At 38.0% G+C, this 21,079-nt stretch overlaps 2 protein-coding genes across 2 annotated transcripts; one reads left to right on the top strand and one right to left on the bottom strand.

Moving 5' to 3' along the window:
- The first annotated feature begins 824 nt into the window (after positions 1–824).
- LOC117325004 (ATP-dependent Clp protease proteolytic subunit-like) lies at positions 825–9,154 on the top strand. The gene is made up of 6 exons (XM_033880873.1): positions 825–925; positions 2,361–2,552; positions 3,444–3,540; positions 7,459–7,649; positions 7,969–8,074; positions 8,998–9,154. Exons 1-6 carry the CDS (start codon positions 905–907, stop codon positions 9,072–9,074), a joined length of 684 nt encoding a protein of 227 aa, XP_033736764.1. The 5' UTR covers positions 825–904; the 3' UTR covers positions 9,075–9,154.
- A 1,435-nt stretch (positions 9,155–10,589) lies between these two features.
- Positions 10,590–20,726, bottom strand: LOC117325003 (stromal membrane-associated protein 2-like). Its single transcript, XM_033880872.1, has 5 exons — positions 20,493–20,726; positions 17,379–17,512; positions 16,778–16,863; positions 15,261–15,513; positions 10,590–13,682 (listed from the first exon to the last, which is right to left on the bottom strand). The coding sequence occupies exons 1-5, from the start codon at positions 20,602–20,604 to the stop codon at positions 13,656–13,658; spliced, it is 612 nt and encodes a 203-aa protein (XP_033736763.1). The 5' UTR covers positions 20,605–20,726; the 3' UTR covers positions 10,590–13,655.
- Positions 20,727–21,079: the final 353 nt, after the last annotated feature.

Below are 21,079 nucleotides of genomic sequence, written 5' to 3'. Positions count from 1 at the left end.
TTTCTTCTTTCTTTCTTTTCTTTCTTTCTTTCTTTCTTGGTTTAGGGACAATATTTAAATGATTAAGATAATCAACATTTACTGAATTGATAGGTCTAATGATTTAGCAACGCTTAAAATAATTAGTGTAATCTAGAGACCCAGTGAAAATCGACGTCAATCCTTCTGTACTTTCTGTGACATCTATAACAAGTAAGTATAACAAACAGTACCAATTAATTTGGGGAATGTAAAATTAATTATCTTACGGAACTTTTACAATAAATTTTAAAAGGTACGAAATCTTATTCATGCTGGTCAGTTTTAACAGAGACATATATACAGTATTTATGTCTCTGGTTTTAAATAGCATATACCCAAAAAATCTTTTGTGATCATCAAAGGTATAGAAAAAAAAATCATGTTGGTAAAATATCAGACACCATGGATATACAAGCACCACTCTCAGCTGGTTGTGGGATACACACGCGCGCGCGCCCACACACCCATACACACATTTTCTTTCACTGTTGATGTACATGTGTTTCTATATATACTGGATAATGGTAAACTGTCTTAGCAAAGATGCGGATTGTCGCGAGAAAAAAACGAATTTTCTTACACCTTTTTACCAGTGCATGCGAAAAGGGTACCAACAATGAAATATGAAGACCCGCCATTACGAAAACATTTTAATTGTGAAGCAGGTAGCACCCGAGACCTATATACTAGTATTAGTATATAGGTCTCTGGTAGCACTTATCACTTGTCGGAAACATCAGAGTAGTTTTTTTCCGGGTTGCCCTCATCATCAGAGTCAATATTATGTTTGTATAGGAAAAACCAAAGTGTTAAGCTTTCCAGAGATTCAGATTGTATGTAAAATATTGGAAGCGAACACCGACCGGATTTATGCTGCAGCATCATGATGACCACTATTTTGAAGGCAAGAGTACTATGTCATGATATCTGAAATAGGGATCTCATACATTTATGTTTCTTTTTACTCCCATGTGTAATTGAGGATGTTTCAAACATATTTCTTAATCGTCGTTTGAAAATAAATGGGTTTGTATAAGTGTGTGCTCCAACAATGTTAGAGGTTTTACACGGCGAGATACTTTTGACAGGCGCCGTCGCAGTCGACAAAATCATATCCAATAGAAAAAGAGCCGACCAGCGGCCTCTTATGTTATAGGAGTATACAAGTGTAATACTACGATGCATGCTTATCACTGCATAATCTGTATACTTCTTCCCCTCCATTCGATTATCTTCCACAACAGCCTTTTTATTTTAAGTTTTATGTCAAATTTTGTTTCCTTAAAAGATACACTGATAAATTTGTGGAATAAGGTAATACTCAATATTGTTATAACCTGACCAAGAATCGAACCTGGGATCTCCCGCTTGGTAGGCAAGCGTTAACGTTCTAACCATATTGAGCTCAAAGTCCTTTTTTTTCTCTCTGAGATCATACCCGTTTCGACTTACTGTAGCTACCACAGTTATTTCTGACAGTGATCCATGCATAGGGCGAAGACAGTCATCACTAGTCTGTTTGCCGATGATGCCATTGTTATGACCGGACTGGGAATCGAACCTGGGACCTATCGCTTTTGGGGCCGCGGTGGCCGAGTGGTTATAAGGTGTCCCGACACTTTATCACTAGTCCTCCACCTCTGGGTTGCGAGTTCAAAACCTACGTGGGGCAGTTGCCAGGTACTGACCATAGGCCGGTGGTTTTTCTCCGGGTACTCCGGCTTTCTTCCACCTCCAAACACTGGCACGTCCTTAAATGACCATGGCTGTTAATAGGACGTTAAACAAAACAAAACAAACCAAACCAAACCAACCTACCACTTGGTAGGCAAGCGTTCTAACCATATTGAGCCAAAAGTCTGGACGTTAGGCACAAGGGCCTAACGCTGCCTACTTTTACCACAATATACTAAGATCACATGTACACTGACAGGTGATTAAAAATTCAGGCTAGAAATATTCTTGAGAGTCCACATATAGTCATTATATGATTGTAAGTCTGGTAAATACTAGCCCCAGTGTACCTCTGGACCAGAGAGAATTTCTCTTTAGCTCGAGCATAAGACTAGTGTAACAGGGGAGGAAATATGTAACAACAAGACTGAGACTCAAACCTGGCACCACCAAACTCTAGACCGACACTCTAACCATTTGAGCTACATGTACCTGGCCAATGGTGTTCAATACAATCCAGTTCTGCTACATTAGTAAACCCAGAGATCCTGGGTTCAAATGATATCAATCTAACACATGAGGGTGACAGGCACGTTGTTACAAAATGTATCAAAATGTCAATGAACTTATATGTATGATTATAAATAATATGTTGTTTTTTTCAGAAAGCCGCAATTCCTCTACATCGACATGGCAGAAGTTTTCTACAGTCATTAACTATACACAAAAATCTTCACAAAATGCCAGTGACTAATTTGGCAAATACTCCCTCAATAACAGAAACAGCAGATAGAGGGAAAGCCGTAGATGTCTTCACAAGATTGATGAAGGACAGGATCATTTGTTTGATGGGAACAGTTAGTATCTTAAATTAATTTAAGGCAATACATTTTCCTAAAATTCCAAAAAGATGATATCGCTATATTTCAAAGAGAATATTGATTAATTATTAGGGATCATTTAAATTACTCTCATTGGATTTAATGGGTATTAAAATATTCTTATTTAAAAACATCTGCCAGAGTCAACATTCTTTCAACAAAAATAAAAGTTGTTTTCCATTTCAAAATGATTCATAATTCTCTATTTAGACTAAATTAGTAAATATGATAGTGCTTGTTCTGCAAAATCTCTGTTACTAACAGTTCTCCATTTGAAGATGGAATGTTTATGTAATATAATTAGGTAGTTTAAAACAATGTTGATGATACATTCACAAGGACAGTTTTAATTGTAGAGTTGAAGCTTCATGTGACTTTTTCAGATTTTAGAGTTACTTCCCTTGTGCAAAGTATTTATTTGTGAAGGATTCCAATTCATTGCCATACATCATTTAATGTCACCTATTTAAGCAATACTGATTGAAGATTTGAAATATTAGAAGCCAAATAAATGTTTTAACTTTATATCGATCATTATGCAACTAAAGTCAATATCAACAGGTTTCATAGAATCATCTGGCAGACTGCACTTTATCATTTTAATTACAGATAATTTATATAGATCTATAATTAAATCCATGTTCTGATATTGGCAGATCTCCTTCATGTAGAGAGAGAATCTACCCAATTAAATCTTTTGTTAATATTTTCTTGTACAGTGAATTAACAAAATATGTTCAAACATGGTGTATTGCTATTAATAAAGATGTTTTTTTGACTTGTATCTAATTTTGTATTTCAATACCGAAATAAGAGCAAATTGACATGAAAGTGGAAATCAATGATAGTTTATTCATCATTTTACAGGTAACAGATGATGTAGCTGAAAAAGTGATGGCCCAGTTATTATGTTTACACTTTGAGGATCCAGATAAACTGATAAGAGTGTTCATCAACAGTCCAGGCAAGTTGACCATATACATTGATGGTTTTTACGGACGGGTTGTCTCTATCACTATGCCATAGTTTTAATGGTTCTCTGAAAAGAAAATATTGAAATGTATTCAGTAGATGTTTTCAAGATGCATACGATTTGAGAAATGCATAATGCTAGCGAAATGTGAAGACTAAATGAACATGAACTTTGCGAATAACTCCAGGTCAATTTATTCATGTAATCAACTATTGCGCAGGCGCATTCGTCTCCGGATGTTTAGAAAGTTTTGCTCCTCCGTGTTCATTCCAAAACGGCTGACATTAGGCCTATAGCATAGGTCTGCAAATATGTACGCGATTTACTTAAATGTGTAATATATATATTCTAGAATGTTACATCATTATCAACTAGGTGTGTATTTCTATAATTTAGAGAAAGAAATATATCAATAACGGCAAACGAGACGATAGGCCTACATTGTATCATAGGTTACTGTATAGGCTTACAATAAAGTGGTATTTGTGGTCAGGGTGACTGGTCATAGCGTTAACGTTGTCATCGATATCCATATACCATTTTCCTTTGATGAAAATGACCAATAGATCAAATGCAAATGATAATATCTTGTTGTTATGTGCACGGGATTGCGTGTTGTAAACGATACTTGGAACGTATTTACTGTTGTAAGGGAGGTAACTGCAAGATTACGGAAATCAAAAGTTCTACCAATTTGATTTGTCGATCTCATGACTTTTCATAACTACGGCAATATTCCGATGATATCAACAAAAACATTTTTGGATACGTGTGGTTGGCAGTTGTTGTCATGTTTAAAATGAACAATTATATAGCTTGTTTTTATTTCGGCAAAGACGAGAATATTTACTGAAACGGACCACAGGTAAAGCGGACTTGGAAATACCGACGCGAAGAGAAATGGTGCTTAATTATAATATAAATTGGCATTATTTTCAGAGAATTGACCCAAATATATGTTCCTCAATGCCTAATTGTATCATATGTAAAATATTAGAGGTTTATTTGACCGAATTTTAAATTAATTTTTCATTTGCGAATCGCAACCCGATTGTCGTTAAGAGTTGAATTACCGAAATGGCCGATAGTGGACCCAAAATCGATATTTTTACGAGAGAATGGACCCAATATAGTAATCTTTGGTGTGTGTATAGAGACCATATGAATTTGTTTTTCATTTACCTGGAAGTATTTTGAAATAATTTGCAAAATACCGAATTCACGACCGAATTTTCGATTGTGACGAACTACTGAGACGGTGTTAAGTTCATGTTAAGTCAATCTGATTAAAATCAGCTGTTACATGGCTACGTTTACTATGCGCTACGTCTACGTAAATTTTTTTAAAGCCGGAAAACGGAAATCCGGATTATCTAAAAACAAATGCAAAAATACTTGTGATAGTCACTTATTTGATATTCAGCCGTTAATTGTTATTTGTAGTTTTATAACTTCTGATATATTGTGATTGATTCTCTATATAATATTGCTGTGGAACTTGTGTTATTTTTCAAACAAATTCATTTTAATAATTTGTTAATTTAGAATTTTCATGAAGTCATGATCAAGACTTGAAATTCTCACTACACCATACTTCAGACTGAAAATTGAAGTCAAGCAAATGAGTTAATATTTACCTTAAATATTTTTCAATATACATTTATTAGCATAAATAATGGACGCAGCCTTGTAGCCTCTATATCCATATCAATATCAATACATAGTATAATATAAATATTTCCTGTGTAATTAATTGCTTTATATTAGTTCCTGTACATTCATGAATAAAAACGTTTAATTTTCCAATGATCATCTAACATTATTTCAAATTTTATGACAGAATCAGCATTGACAACAATTTGTGGCAAGCTATTCCATAAATCAATAACTCGGTAACTGAAAAAAAATTGTTTCCTCCCATCAAGACGACATCGCTTTTTGAATATTTTCTTATCGTGACCTCTGGTTCTACTCATCTTGTCCATTTGGAAAAAGTTTTTTGTTATTCTACTATCGTATATGTTATTTACTATCTTAAAAACGTTAATCATATCTCCTCTGGTCCTACGGTGCTGTAGCGTTGGGAGATTTAACCGTTGTAGCCGTTCCGGGTACGATATATTTTTAAATCCAGGAATCAGTTTTGTTGCCCTTCTCTGCACATTTTCAATGAGTTCTATATCTTTTACTTTTGATGGGTTTCAAACAAATGTTCAGATGACTATTTGTGCCATGCTGTTACAAGATTTCAGTTACAATTCTAAAATTGAATTAGTATGTAAATATATGTTAGCCTATCAATATCCACAAAGCGAGTGTAGTCTACTGTACTCAAAGTCATGCCAGTAGATAGCGGTACATATACATGTACTTACTGCTTACATCTAGTGCTTACTTGTGTGAACTATAAATCAATAACAAAATGGTTCATATATTTCTATATATGACTTCACAAATTATTTGGTGTCTGAAGATCTGAATGAAGTGAATAAACGATGTATTAAATTATTTTTATGAAATATTCAAGTCATTGATCATTCTCTTTTAAAAATATTGATTTCAGGTCCATTTTGGTAATTCAACTATGACGGCAATTAGGCCTCAAATGGCGAATGATTACAAAAATTTTAAATACTTCAAATGCTTAAATACGGTCAAATAAACCCCTTATATTTTACATCTGATTAATTTTAACATTGGAAAACATATAATTGTGTCCATTCTCTAAGCAGTGCTGCACTGGTAGAAAGTACAGAATAGAGCTTCATAAATATATTCTCAAAATTACTAATTACCCCGGTAAATATAACATTTTACATAAACCTCCCATGACTGATGGTGAACTTAAACTTGCAAATCTCCTGTGTCATTCCAATTTTGATGTGTAGATATATACACATACGGTATATATATAGATATAGATATGGAATGCTTCACAAATTTGCATACAGTTATGGAATCTTATAACACCCCCAAAAATGTTCTCTACACATAAAGGTGTGATTTGTGCAATTACATTGCTGAACTGTGTGGTTCAGTATGATTGGATGATTAGCATTGGAAAAGGACAATAAATAGGGAATGTGTCGTCCCATCGAATGGACTGTAATCTTTGTGATCAGGTTTGAAGTTGAAAATGAAGCTTGAAGTTTTCTTTTCCTGTTTGCTGAATTATTCGATGAAGATAGTCTTTATCTGGTTGTTATCACATTGTTTACAATACTCTAATTTATACCAGAAGTATATCTTCTCATATAAAGATTTATTAACATCAAATGATTCCAGCACAAAAGGAGTCAAGTTTTTTGTTTTGAAGTACCATACATGCTTTAGTACAGTTTCAATAGGATACATTCCTAATCCGGGATTTGATTAGCAGCTCTGGTTTTGGTTTTCAGTAATTCTTTGTGTGTTTCATCATATTAAGTTGAACTAACGATGGAACTAGCCTAAATTTAGTGCATATTAGAAGTTGGCATCAATAAGGTCACAGAGTCCTGGCTGTATTATAACTGATGATGCCTTCCCGAAAGAAAGAAGACATATTTTATTTTCATCCATCCAAGATAGATCAACAAACTTCCAATTTCAATTAGGACCTTACAGAGACATGCATGTGTACAATCATATCACAACAGCTGCAAACATTTCAAATTATTTGCAATTCATTCCTAAACCGATATCAGTAAATTTATCAACTTTAAACTTAGAAGATTACTGATTTTGCATTAAACAATAATGTTCGTTTACAGTACTTCCAGTACTTTGATTTTTTTTTTTTGTATGTATTTACTGAACTTGGGATGATGATCAGATTGCTGTTCCATTAAATAATGAATGGATGAATACAATAATGTTTTTACTGTATAGGACTACTACAACTAGATATACTGACTTTTGATTCTCCAGGTGGAAAGGTATCTGCAGGTCTTGCCATCTATGATACCATGCAGTACATTAACAACCCCATAGCAACACTGTGTATAGGGGAAGCCTGTAGCATGGGCTCCCTCCTTCTCACTGCGGGTACAGAAGGCATGCGATACGCCTCACCACACTCCACCATCATGGTCCACCAACCGCTCACATCAGGATTACAGGTGTGTCATCAGTAAAATTTTGACTGAAATTCTCACCTTGATATAATACAGTACCATGTTTGTTGTTCATTTCTATCATGAGGTGACACTCCGTAACGTACCTAGGATAAGCCCACTTCTAACTTTTGGTATGTCGTAAGTAGGTGCAAAAGTTAGCTCTAACCGAAACCCTTACTTAAAATCTAAAAACTAGGACCTTTGTTTGACATTGGACTCAATTACCAAATTTCACATGTTGATAATCTTATGAACCATAATTCCATGTGAAATATGTTATTGTTGTGAATTAAGTGATTAACAGTGTTACATCTTTGTTTAGGGCTATGTCACAGACCTCAAAATTATGGCTGCCAATATGAAGAGAACGAAGGAGCTGATTCAGAATCTGTATGTTAAACACACAGGTCTGACACCACTGGTTATAGGTAGGCTGTTATTGTCATACTGATAAAATCTGTATGTTAAACACACAGGTCTGACACCACTGGTTATAGGTAGGTTGTTATAGTCATACTGATAAAATCTGTATGTTAAACACACAGGTCTGACACCATCAGTTATAGGTAGGTTGTTATTGTCATACTGATAAAATCTGTATGTTAAACACACAGGTCTGACACCATTGGTTATAGGTAGGTTATTGTCATACTGATAAAATCTGTATGTTAAACACACAGGTCTGACACCACCAGTTATAGGTAGGTTGTTATTGTCTTACTTCACTAAATCAGGTACCATCTTTATTTTGTTCTTTAATATCTAGGTTAATAACTATTACTGCCCTTCATCTGGAAAAGTATGGTTTTTTAAAGTTTACTAAAGAAACAGGTCAATATATATCTAATGTCCCCTTGCTTGTTCAAAGAAACAGGTCAATATATATCTAATGTCTCCTTGATTGTTAAAAAAGACAGGTCTGTATATATCTAATGTCTCCTTGATTGTTAAAAAAGACAGGTCTGTATATATCTAATGTCCCCTTGATTGTTCAGGGAAACAAGTCAGTATAAATTCTATCTTCCAATGCTTGTTCCTGGCGATCTTAATTGTATACATACCAAAAATGCAGCCACAGTCACATTGAAATTGCCATTAAGGGGGTTTTGCTAGGTAGATTAATCAAATCATAATGTCAGAAATTAATTTGAGTTGAGAGGCAGTATCTGTTGTTGCTGATAAAATCTGTATGAATTTATCTTTAAATTTAAATTTATATCAAAATTTAAGTTATCATCGTAGTCTACTCAGAATGTCATGACAAATTCAGATTACTAAAGGTATTGAGTAATTGATGTTCTCAGAATATCTGAATTGATGATATTTAAGTGTCAAATTGTTAATATTTCAGAGCAAGCCTTGGACAGAGACAACTATATGACCCCACTTGAAGCCAAAGAATTTGGATTGATTGATGAGATTTTATGAAATTTGAATATTTATTAAATGTTTATGTATGTTTTCATTTGTGTATATTTATGTATTTAAATAAAACTATTTCTAGGAAGTCTATTTGGTGATGACATTCTGTACGGTAAACAATAGACCTGTTGATGTCCTTAGGTCACCTTTCTACTGAATGTAGACATGGTCAACTCAGGTCACCACTCGACTATATGTAAATATGGTCACCTAAGTCACTTCTCCACTGTATGTAGATATGGTCACCTCAGGTCACCTCTCCACTGTATGTAAATATGACCACCTCAGGTCACCTCTCCACTGTATGTAAATATGGTCACCTTAGGTCACCTCTCCACTGTATGTAGATATGGTCACCTCAGGTCACCTCTCCACTGTATGTAGATATGGTCACCTTAGGTCACCTCTCCACTGTATGTAAATATGACCACCTCAGGTCACCTCTCCACTGTATGTAGATATGGTCACCTTAGGTCACCTCTCCACTGTATGTAAATATGACCACCTCAGGTCACCTCTCCACTATATGTAGATATGGTCACCTCAGGTCACCGCTCCACTGTATGTAAATATGGTCACCTCAGGTCACCTCTCCACTGTATGTAGATATGGTCACCTCAGGTCACCTCTCCACTGTATGTAGATATGGTCACCTTAGGTCACCTCTCCACTGTATGTAGATATGGTCACCTCAGGTCACCTCTCCACTGTATGTAGATATGACCACCTCAGGTCACCTCTCCACTGTATGTAGATATGGTCACCTTAGGTCACCTCTCCACTGTATGTAAATATGGCTACCTTCAGTCACCTCTCCACTGTATGTAAATATGGTCACCTCAGGTCACCTCTCCACTGTATGTAAATATGGTCACCTCAGATCAACTCTCCACTGTATGTAAATATGACCACCTCAGGTCACCTCTCCACTGTATGTAAATATGGTCACCTTAGGTCACCTCTCCACTGTATGTAGATATGGTCACCTCAGGTCACCTCTCCACTGTATGTAAATATGGTCACCTCGGGTCACCTCTCCACTGTATGTAGATATGGTCACCTCAGGTCACCTCCACTGTATGTAGATATGGTCACCTCAGGTCACCTCTCCACTGTATGTAAATATGGTCACCTCGGGTCACCTCTCCACTGTATGTAGATATGGTCACCTCAGGTCACCTTTCTACAGTATATAAATATCCACTGTTTGTAAGTAAAGGAATTTTGGGAAGGTTGAAATCATGTCGCATGTCATGATTAAAGTTGGATTAATATTACATATGTAAAACATGTATGAACCGATAGATTGAAGTTTTCTGAAGAGATCGGTAGTATATTTATGTTGGTAGGTGAAGATTTTGTACGAAAAAATAAGTTTGAAAAAAATAGGTCAGAATTTCAATGGCGATCGGATGTTTGGGATATGTTTTAATATAAGACTAGACATGCCCCTGTGAGTCAAGTAAGAGTTTCATTAACTATTCACAAAATACAAAATGTATAAAGAAAAACGAAAACTAGTTTAATACATTATCTTTTAATTGTACGTTTTCAAACTGAATTTAAATATGTAAATTAAAAAAAAATTTAATATTCTTATGGTTTTCCTCATCTCGCTCCAAGCAAGTTAAAAGTTTAAAACAAAGTCCTGCACACTTACACAGATACACACACTCAATCACAATGTAAGTTATATTCCTTTTGCACAATGTTATCTACCACGTCACTCTGAATGAACACGTGCTTAATGTAGCCGTTCACACGTCCCTGATGTAGATGACAACACGCGCCTCAATGTAGACATACAAATGTCCCTGATGTAGATGACAACACGCGCCTCAATGTAGACGTTCACACGTCTCTGATGTAGATGACAACACGCGCCTCACTGTAGGCATACACATGTCCCTGATGTAGATGACAACACGCGCCTCAATGTAGACGTACACACGTCCCTGATGTAGATGACAACACGTGCCTCAATGTAGACATACACACGTCCCTGATATAGATGACAACACGCGCCTCAATGTAGACGTACACACGTCCCTGATGTAGATGATAATAAAAAACACCTCAATGTAGACGTACACACGTCCCTGATGTAAGATGACAACACGCGCCTCAACGTAGATGTTCACACATCCCTGATGTAGATGACAACACGCGCCTCAATGTAGACGTACACACGTCCCTGATGTAGATGACAACACGCGCCTCAATGTAGACATACACGTCCCTGATGTAGATGATAACACACGCCTCAATGTAGACGTACATACGTCCCTGATGTAGATGACAACACGCGCCTCAATGTAGACGTACACATTTCCCTGATGTAGATGACAACACGCACCTCAATGTAAATGTACACACGTCCCTAATATAGATGACAACACGCGCCTCAATGTAGACGTACGTCCCTGATGTAGATGATAACGCGCCTCAATGTTGACGTACACACGTCTCTGATGTAGATGACAACACACGCCTCAATGTAGACGTTCATATATCCCTGATGTAGATGACAACACGGGCCTTAATGTAGACGTACATACGTCCCTGATGTAGATGACAACACGCGCCTCAATGTAGACGGACACACGTCCCTGATATAGATGACAACACGCGCCTCAATGTAGACGTACACACGTCCCTGATGTAGATGACAACGCGTGCTCAATGAAGACGTACACACGTCCCTGATGTAGATGATAATAACAAGTACCTCAATGTAGACGTACACGTCCCTGATATAGATGATAACACACGCCTCAATGTAGACGTACACACGTCCCTGATGTAGATGACAACGCGTGCTCAATGAAGACGTACACACGTCCCTGATGTAGATGATAATAACAAGTACCTCAATGTAGACGTACACGTCCCTGATATAGATGATAACACACGCCTCAATGTAGACGTTCACACGTCCCTGATATAGATGACAACACGCGCCTCAATGTAGACGTACACACGTCCCTGATGTAGATGACAACACGTGCTCAATGAAGACGTACACACGTCCCTGATGTAGATGATAATAACAAGTACCTCAATGAAGACGTACACACGTCCCTGATATAGATGATAATAACAAGTACATCAATGAAGACGCACACACGTCCCTGATGTAGATGACAACACGAGCCTCAATGTAGACGTACACACGTCCCTGATGTAGATGACAACGCGTGCTCAATGAAGACGTACACACGTCCCTGATGTAGATCATAACACGCGCCTCAATGTAGACGTACACACGTCCCTGATGTAGATCATAACACGCGCCTCAATGTAGACGTACTCAACTCCCTGATGTAGATGATAACACGCGCCTCAATGTAGACGTACACACGTCCCTGATATAGATGACAACACACGCCTCAATCTAGACGTACACAAGTCCCTGATGTAGATGATAACGCGCCTCATTGTTGACGTACACATATCCCTGATGTAGATGACAACACGCGCCTCAATGTAGACATACACACGTCTCTGATGTAGATGACAACACACGCCTCAATCTAGACGTACACACGTCCCTGATGTAGATGACAACACGCGCCTCATTGTAGACGTACACACGTCTCTGATGTAGATGACAACACGCGCCTCAATGTAGTCGTACACACGTTCCTGATGTAGATGATAACACGCGCCTCAGTGTAGACGTACACACGTCCCTGATGTAGATGACAACACGCGCCTCAATGTAGACGTACACACGTCTCTGATGTAGATGACAACACGCGCCTCAATGTAGACGTACATACGTCCCTGATGTAGATGATAACGCGCGCCTCAATGTAGACGTATTCAAGTCCCTGATGTAGGTGACAACACGCGCCTCAATGTAGACATACACACGTCTCTGATGTAGATGACAACACACACCTCAATCTAGACGTACACACGTCCCTGATGTAGATGACAACACGCGCCTCAACGTAGACGTTCACACGTCCCTGATGTAGATGACAACACGCGCCTCAATGTAGCCGTACACACGTCTCTGATGTAGATGACAACACGCGCCTCAATGTAGACGCACACACGTCCCTGATGTAGATGATAACGCGCCTCAATGTAAACGTACTCAAGTCCCTGATGTAGATGACAACACGCGCCTCAATGTAGACGTACACACGTCCCTGATGTAGATGACAACACTCGCCTCAATGTAGACGTACACACGTCCCTGATGTAGGTGATAACACGCGCCTCAATGTAGACGTACACACGTCCCTGATGTAGATGACAATACACGCCTCAATGTAGACGTACTCAGGTCCCTGACGTAGATGACAACACGCGCCTCAATGTAGACGTACACACGTCCCTGATGTAGATGACAACACGCGCTTCAATGTAAAACTACACACGTCCCTAATGTAGATGATAGCACGCGCCTCAATGTAGACGTACACACGTCCCTGATGTAGATGACAACACGCGCCTCAATGATCGATTGTTCGTCTGCGTTTTGTTTCTAGGCCACTGTATAGCGTAGTTTTGTGTAATTAACCGATCCGATAATGATCCAAAGATATTCGTCTTCATGGTGTGTCCGGGCAGCTTTTATAGGACGTTACAAGAACACGAATTCTGCAACATATGTAAATATTCAGAATGAAAATATACTACTATATAATAAAATTATTTCCAATGACAGTTCATCCGGTGTTCAAACTTTACCAAATGAGCCCAGTCTTGTGGTTATAGCGCCGTAGTCCGTTATTTAATTCCTGACTTCCCTTTAGGACCTTTTTATTTCTGATCACTTGTATCACGAGAGACCTAGCATGACGAAACAGCGGAATGATAATTTTTATACATCTTTTTTAGACTAATACGTTGTCTCTATTTACCCAACCCCATATGACCTCGACTGTTGGCGTCCCTCTTAACACCCATCCCTATATATGACCCAGACTGTTGGTGTCCCTCTAGAAACCCGTCCTCATATGACCCTGACTGTTGGTGTCCCTCTAAAAACCCGTCCTCATATGACCCTGACTGTTGGTGTCCCTCTAGAAACCCGTCCTCATATCACCCTGACTGTTGGTGTCCCTCTAGAAACCCGTCCTCATATCACCCTGACTGTTGGTGTCCCTCTAGAAACCCGTCCTCATATCACCCTGACTGTTGGTGTCCCTCTAGAAACCCGTCCTCATATGACCCTGACTGTTGATGTCCCTCTAGAAACCCGTCCTCATATGACCCTGACTGTTGGTGTCCCTCTAGAAACCCGTCCTCATATGACCCTGACTGTTGGTGTCCCTCTAGAAACCCGTCCTCATATGACCCTGACTGTTGGTGTCCCTCTAGAAACCCGTCCTCATATGACCCTGACTGTTGGTGTCCCCTGGACACCCATTCTCATTTGACCCTGGCTGTTGGTGTTCCTTTTAACACCCGTCCTCATTTGACCCTGGCAGTTGGTGTCCCCCTAGTCACCCGTCCTCATTTGACACTGACTGTTGGTGTCCCTCTAAACACCCGTCCTCATATGACCTTGACTGTCTGTGTCCCTCTAAACACCCGTCCTCACTTGACACTGACTGTTGGTGTCCCCTACACACCCGTCCTCATATAACCCTGACTGTTGTCTCCCTCTAGACACTCGTCCTCACTTGACCCTGACTGTTGGTGTCCCTCTAAACACCCGTCCTCACTTGACCCTGACTGTTGTCTCCCTCTAAACACCCGTCCTCACTTGACCCTGACTGTTGGTGTCCCTCTAAACACCCGTCCTCACTTGACCCTGACTGTTGGTGTCCCTCTAAACACCCGTCCTCATATGACCCTGACGGTTGGTGTCCCTCTAAACATCCGTCCTCATATGACCCTGACTGTTGGTGTCACTCTAGACAACCGTCCTCATGGAATACTGGCTGATGCGAGGGCACCTAATCATTGTCATCGTTTTTTGTCATTATAATTTCATGAGTGAAGACAGTTGTTTCCGCGATCGGACACAGGAATACTTTAAACGTATTTATTTAGTATGAATGTTATTTTAGTTTTTTTTTTATATAAAATCAAGACTGTTAATTGTATTCTTTATTTTTCTAAGACAAGTATTTCTGATACGTTAACTCCTCAATGTACTAACCTGTTAGAATTAATTTGAATACGCCAGTCAGTTTGTCAACAGTACTAAGTAGATAAATACATACTTACCATACAGAGACATCCTGTTTCTTCTTCGCTCACTATTTTTGGACCATTGTTTATGTCTTCTTCGCTCACTTTTTTCGGATCATTTTCGATATCTTTTCCATGTATTGTGTTGAGGCGACTTGTGTTGTCTTCGTAACCTGTGGGGGTAGTGGTCTCCTCGTTACCTATGGGGGTAGTGGTCTCCCATAATACAGGTGGAGACTTGTATTTCTTAAATTCGTACTTGTTCCTTATAAATTCCATCATTAATGCGCTTGAATTTTGTTAAGGAGTTTTTTTATTTTGACTTAAACGTATTTTATTGCATTTTCTGATCGAGAGGATTGGGCACAATTTGTACAACTTATTCAAAGCCCTTTTCATTTCAACAAATGTTATTGACATTTGATGGTATTAGTCAAAAGGATCAAATAACAGGCCAAGCATATATGAATTTTCTCCTAAGGTGGCAAGTGGATCGTATAAATATAAAATTAGATATATACATTTACTATGAAATGAAAAAAATATATATGTATAACTAACATTTAAGGGAGGTAACTCAAACATAAACATTCACACATCATTCATACATTTTGATTTGTATGCAAAGTATTTGATCTAAAATATTTAATATAAACTATAGATCTATATAGCTAGCCATGTTGATATTTAAAGCATGACAGGTATATACCTAAATAAGCTAGCCATACTGGTATCTAAAACAGGCCCGGTATATACCTAAATAAGCTAGCCATACTGGTATCTAAAACAGGCCCGGTATATACCTAAATAAGCTAGTCATACTGATATCTAAAACAGGCCCGGTATATACCTAAATAAGCTAGTTATACTGGTATCTAAAACACGCCCGGTATATACCTAAATAAGCTTGTCATACTTGTATCTAAACATGACAGGTATATACAAAATGTACCTAAATAAGCTAGTCATATTGATATCTAAAACATGACAGGTATATACCTAAATAAGCTAGTCATGTTGATATTTAAAACAGGCCCGGTATATACCTAAATAAGCTTGTCATATTGATATTTAAAACAGGCCCGGTATATACCTAAATAAGCTAGTCATATTGACAACTAAAACAGGCCCGTATATACCTAAATAAGCCAGTCATATTGATAACTAAAACAGGCCCGGTATATGCCTAAATAAGCTAGTCATACTGATATTTAAAACAGGCCCGGTATATACCTAAATAAGCTAGTCATACTGATATTTAAAACAGGCCCGGTATATACCTAAATAAACTAGTCATACTGATATCTAAAACAGGCCCGGTATATACCTAAATAAGCTCGTCATATTGATATCTAAAACAGGCCCGGTATATACCTAAATAAGCTCGTCATACTGGTATCTAAAACATGACAGGTATATACCTAAATAAGCTAGTCATATTGATATCTAAAACATGACAGGTATATACCTAAATAAGCTCGTCATATTGATATCTAAAACATGACAGGTATATACCTAAATAAGCTAGTCAAACTGATATCTAAACAGGATACTTATTTTGTTGTGGTCGTTGAAAATCCTTGGGAAGTGAAGCCTCGTACAATTTGTTTGCCTTGATGTTTCCAATCTCCTCCATGTTCTACAACATATCAAATGCGTAATTATCATGTCAGTCGAATTACTAGTATCTGTGTGAGTTTGTATTTAGTGCATAATACCTGTCGCCGTAGTTACAGTATTATCAATATGATATCTGTGTTTGTATGTAGTACAGTATACTTGTTGCCATAGTTACAGTAATATCAATATACTGTGTTTGTATGTAGTACAGTATACTTGTTGCAATAGTTACAGTAATATCAATATACTGTGTTTGTATTTAGTACAGTATACTTGTTGCCATAGTTACAGTAATATCAATATACTGTGTTTGTATTTAGTACAGTATACCTGTTGCCATAGTTACAGTAATATCAATATACTGTGTTTGTATTTAGTACAGTGTACTTGTCGCATTTGTTACATGATTGTACACACTGGTGAAAACAACAGTATACAGTTTGTAACAGACAGCTAACTGATGGCTCGTCAGTGGTGTTAAGGATGAGTTTTACTTCACATTAACAAATAAACAAACGAAAACTTTCTACTTACATCAACTTCTGCTGTTGTCCAGAAATCGAGAGTTAGGGACTTTAATTTGCTGGTGTGGCCCAGGATGTTTCGATGAATCCCAGAGCAATGTAAACAAATGAATACACCCAACGTCCAGGAGGCCCATTTTGGTGCTGTGAAGACAAATGACATGGTGGCCATTAATTTAGATCGACCAATCAATAGTTGGTGTGTAATGTACTAACATCACCTTAATACTATTAAAATAATATAAACATAAAGTTTGGTATCATTTTACTCAACGTGGACACTTGTGTACCACCCTTTCCTACATTTATATTATTTACACTTCTGCTCTGCCGATCAACACACACTTTATTATACAAAAAATAATTCGTGAATAACACATTCGAATGACAGATAAGATTGCGCTTCATGGCAGGAGTAATAGAAAGACACCTAAACAGAATAAACTGTAGAAGTGGACGGGCGGCATAGGCGCCATAACTTTTGTTTTTTTTACTAAACCAGTGTAGATACTCATAAGAATTCAGAACTGGTATGCCAACTCTCCTGTAAGTTGGCTGAAGAACTTTGGTCACCAGACAGGCTAAAACATATATTCCCCAAAACAGAATAGGGGTTTGATCCTAAAACAATCTCTAATGTTAACAGAGAATACAGTATAGAGGTAGTGAATGTACCGACACAGGACGGATCTAAGGCTGTTGAGAAATAGTGTCATGTGGAAGTTTGTCGCTGAACTGCCTTGCAACAATAAAGTCATATTGGGCCAATATACAAAGTCAACTATCCACCTGTTAAAATAGTGTTAGGACTAACAACCATGTTGGTACCACAGCAAACACTTACATATCGTACCACAATGTTAGGTACCATACCCAACACTTACATATCACACCACAATGTTAGGTACCACAGTCAACACTTACATATCGTACCACAATGTTAGGTACCATACCCAACACTTACATATCGTACCACAATGTTAGGTACCACAGTCAACACTTACATATCACACCACAATGTTAGGTAACACAGTCAACACTTACATATCACACCACAATGTTAGGTACCATACCCAACACTTACATATCGTACCACAATGTTAGGTACCATACCCAACACTTACATATCGTACCACAATGTTAGGTACCATACCCAACACTTACATATCGTACCACAATGTTAGGTACCACAGTCAACACTTACATATCGTACCACAATGTTAGGTACCATACCCAACACTTACATATCACACCACAATGTTAGGTACCATACCCAACACTTACATATCACACCACAATGTTAGGTACCATACCCAACACTTACATATCGTACCACAATGTTAGGTACCATACCCAACACTTACATATCACACCACAATGTTAGGTACCACAGTCAACACTTACATATCGTACCACAATGTTAGGTACCACAGTCAACACTTACATATCGTACCACTATGTTAGGTACCATACCCAACAGTTACATATCGTACCACAATGTTAGGTACCATACCCAACACTTACATATCGTACCACAATGTTAGGTACCACAGTCAACACTTACATATCGCACCACAATGTTAGGTACCATACCCAACACTTACATATCGTACCACAATGTTAGGTACCATACCCAACACTTACATATCACACCACAATGTTAGGCACCATACCCAACACTTACATATCGCACCACAATGTTAGGTACCATACCCAACACTTACATATCGTACCACAATGTTAGGTACCATACCCAACACTTACATATCACACCACAATGTTAGGTACCATACCCAACACTTACATATCACACCACAATGTTAGGTACCACAGTCAACACTTACATATCGTACCACAATGTTAGGTACCATAGCCAACACTTACATATCGTACCACAATGTTAGGTACCATACCCAACACTTACATATCACACCACAATGTTAGGTACCATACCCAACACTTACATATCGTACCACAATGTTAGGTACCATACCCAACACTTACATATCGCACCACAATGTTAGGTACCACAGTCAACACTTACATATCGTACCACAATGTTAGGTACCATACCCAACACTTACATATCGCATCACAATGTTAGGTACCATACCCAACACTTACATATCGCACCACAATGTTAGGTACCATACCCAACACTTACATATCGCACCACAATGTTAGGTACCATACCCAACACTTACATATCGTACCACAATGTTAGGTACCATACCCAACACTTACATATCGTACCACAATGTTAGGTACCACAGTCAACACTTACATATCGCACCACAATGTTAGGTACCATACCCAACACTTACATATCGTACCACAATGTTAGGTACCATACCCAACACTTACATATCGTACCACAATGTTAGGTACCATACCCAACACTTACATATCGCACCACAATGTTAGGTACCACAGTCAACACTTACATATCGTACCACAATGTTAGGTACCATACCCAACACTTACATATCGCATCACAATGTTAGGTACCATACCCAACACTTACATATCGTACCACAATGTTAGGTACCACAGTCAACACTTACATATCGTACCACAATGTTAGGTACCATACCCAACACTTACATATCGTACCACAATGTTAGGTACCATACCCAACACTTACATATCACACCACAATGTTAGGTACCATACCCAACACTTACATATCGTACTACAATGTTAGGTACCACAGTCAACACTTACATATCACACCACAATGTTAGGTACCATACCCAACACTTACATATCGTACCACAATGTTAGGTACCATACCCAACACTTACATATCGTACCACAATGTTAGGTACCACAGTCAACACTTACATATCACACCACAATGTTAGGTACCATACCCAACACTTACATATCACACCACAATGTTAGGTACCATACCCAACACTTACATATCGCACCACAATGTTAGGTACCACAGTCAACACTTACATATCGTACCACAATGTTAGGTACCACAGTCAACACTTACATATCGTACCACAATGTTAGGTACCACAGTCAACACTTACATATCGTACCACAATGTTAGGTACCACAGTCAACACTTACATATCACACCACAATGTTAGGTACCATACCCAACACTTACATATCGCACCACAATCAGCGCATTGTCCATTGCCGTCCACATTCAATAAGTTGACTAAACGGTCAGCATTCCTTTGCCGCTCTTCGGCAGAGTTACCTAGTTGTGTCGCCATATTTCGGCTGTTGTTTAGTTATGTCGTTTGTGTGATCCAAATGGTTGTATATGTGTTTCACCACTAGCCGTGAATATAAATATCAATACCATGCTTAAGTAGGCACATTCTTTACCCTATATACATAGTTAAAAATAGTCCATTAAATGGATTTTCCGTGACGTCACATCTCTTTATTGGGTGTATATATACAGGTAGGTGGTCAATCATTGACAGATCTACAAATGATAACAAAAAAGAATTGATGGTTTCTTTATTTGAATAAATGTCGTAAAATAATATGGTTATGTTGCTCTTTGCTCAACCCCGCAAATATAGCATTTATCATTAACGTCAAACGACAAACTTAGATATAATTCATTACCCACTATATATACAGTATCAGTGGATTTTATTTGGTATTTTCATACTTTATCACCCATATCCGTGCCATTTTTACACCACTTTAATAAATGTTCATTATTCCGCTGTCACG

This window comes from Pecten maximus, chromosome 4, assembly GCF_902652985.1.
Source record: "Pecten maximus chromosome 4, xPecMax1.1, whole genome shotgun sequence".
NCBI lineage: Eukaryota > Metazoa > Mollusca > Bivalvia > Pectinida > Pectinidae > Pecten > Pecten maximus.
Note: the sequence above shows the minus strand (reverse complement) of the source record. Positions and strands in the feature narration are given on the sequence as shown.

What these genes read in the sequence shown, in the direction of transcription:
- LOC117325004 (XM_033880873.1), top strand. Translation starts at nt 905, where the DNA reads ATGATGACCACTATTTTGAAG. An exon ending in TGATGACCACTATTTTGAAG is followed by an intron (nt 926 to 2,360) that starts GCAAGAGTACTA and finishes TGTTTTTTTCAG; the next exon opens with AAAGCCGCAATTCCTCTACA. An exon ending in TCATTTGTTTGATGGGAACA is followed by an intron (nt 2,553 to 3,443) that starts GTTAGTATCTTA and finishes ATCATTTTACAG; the next exon opens with GTAACAGATGATGTAGCTGA.
- LOC117325003 (XM_033880872.1), bottom strand. Translation starts at nt 20,604, where the DNA reads ATGGCGACACAACTAGGTAACTCTGCCGAAGAGCGGCAAAGGAATGCT. An exon ending in CGCTGATTGTGGTGCGATAT is followed by an intron (nt 17,513 to 20,492) that starts GTAAGTGTTGGG and finishes TTGTCTTCACAG; the next exon opens with CACCAAAATGGGCCTCCTGG. An exon ending in GGACAACAGCAGAAGTTGAT is followed by an intron (nt 16,864 to 17,378) that starts GTAAGTAGAAAG and finishes GATATGTTGTAG; the next exon opens with AACATGGAGGAGATTGGAAA.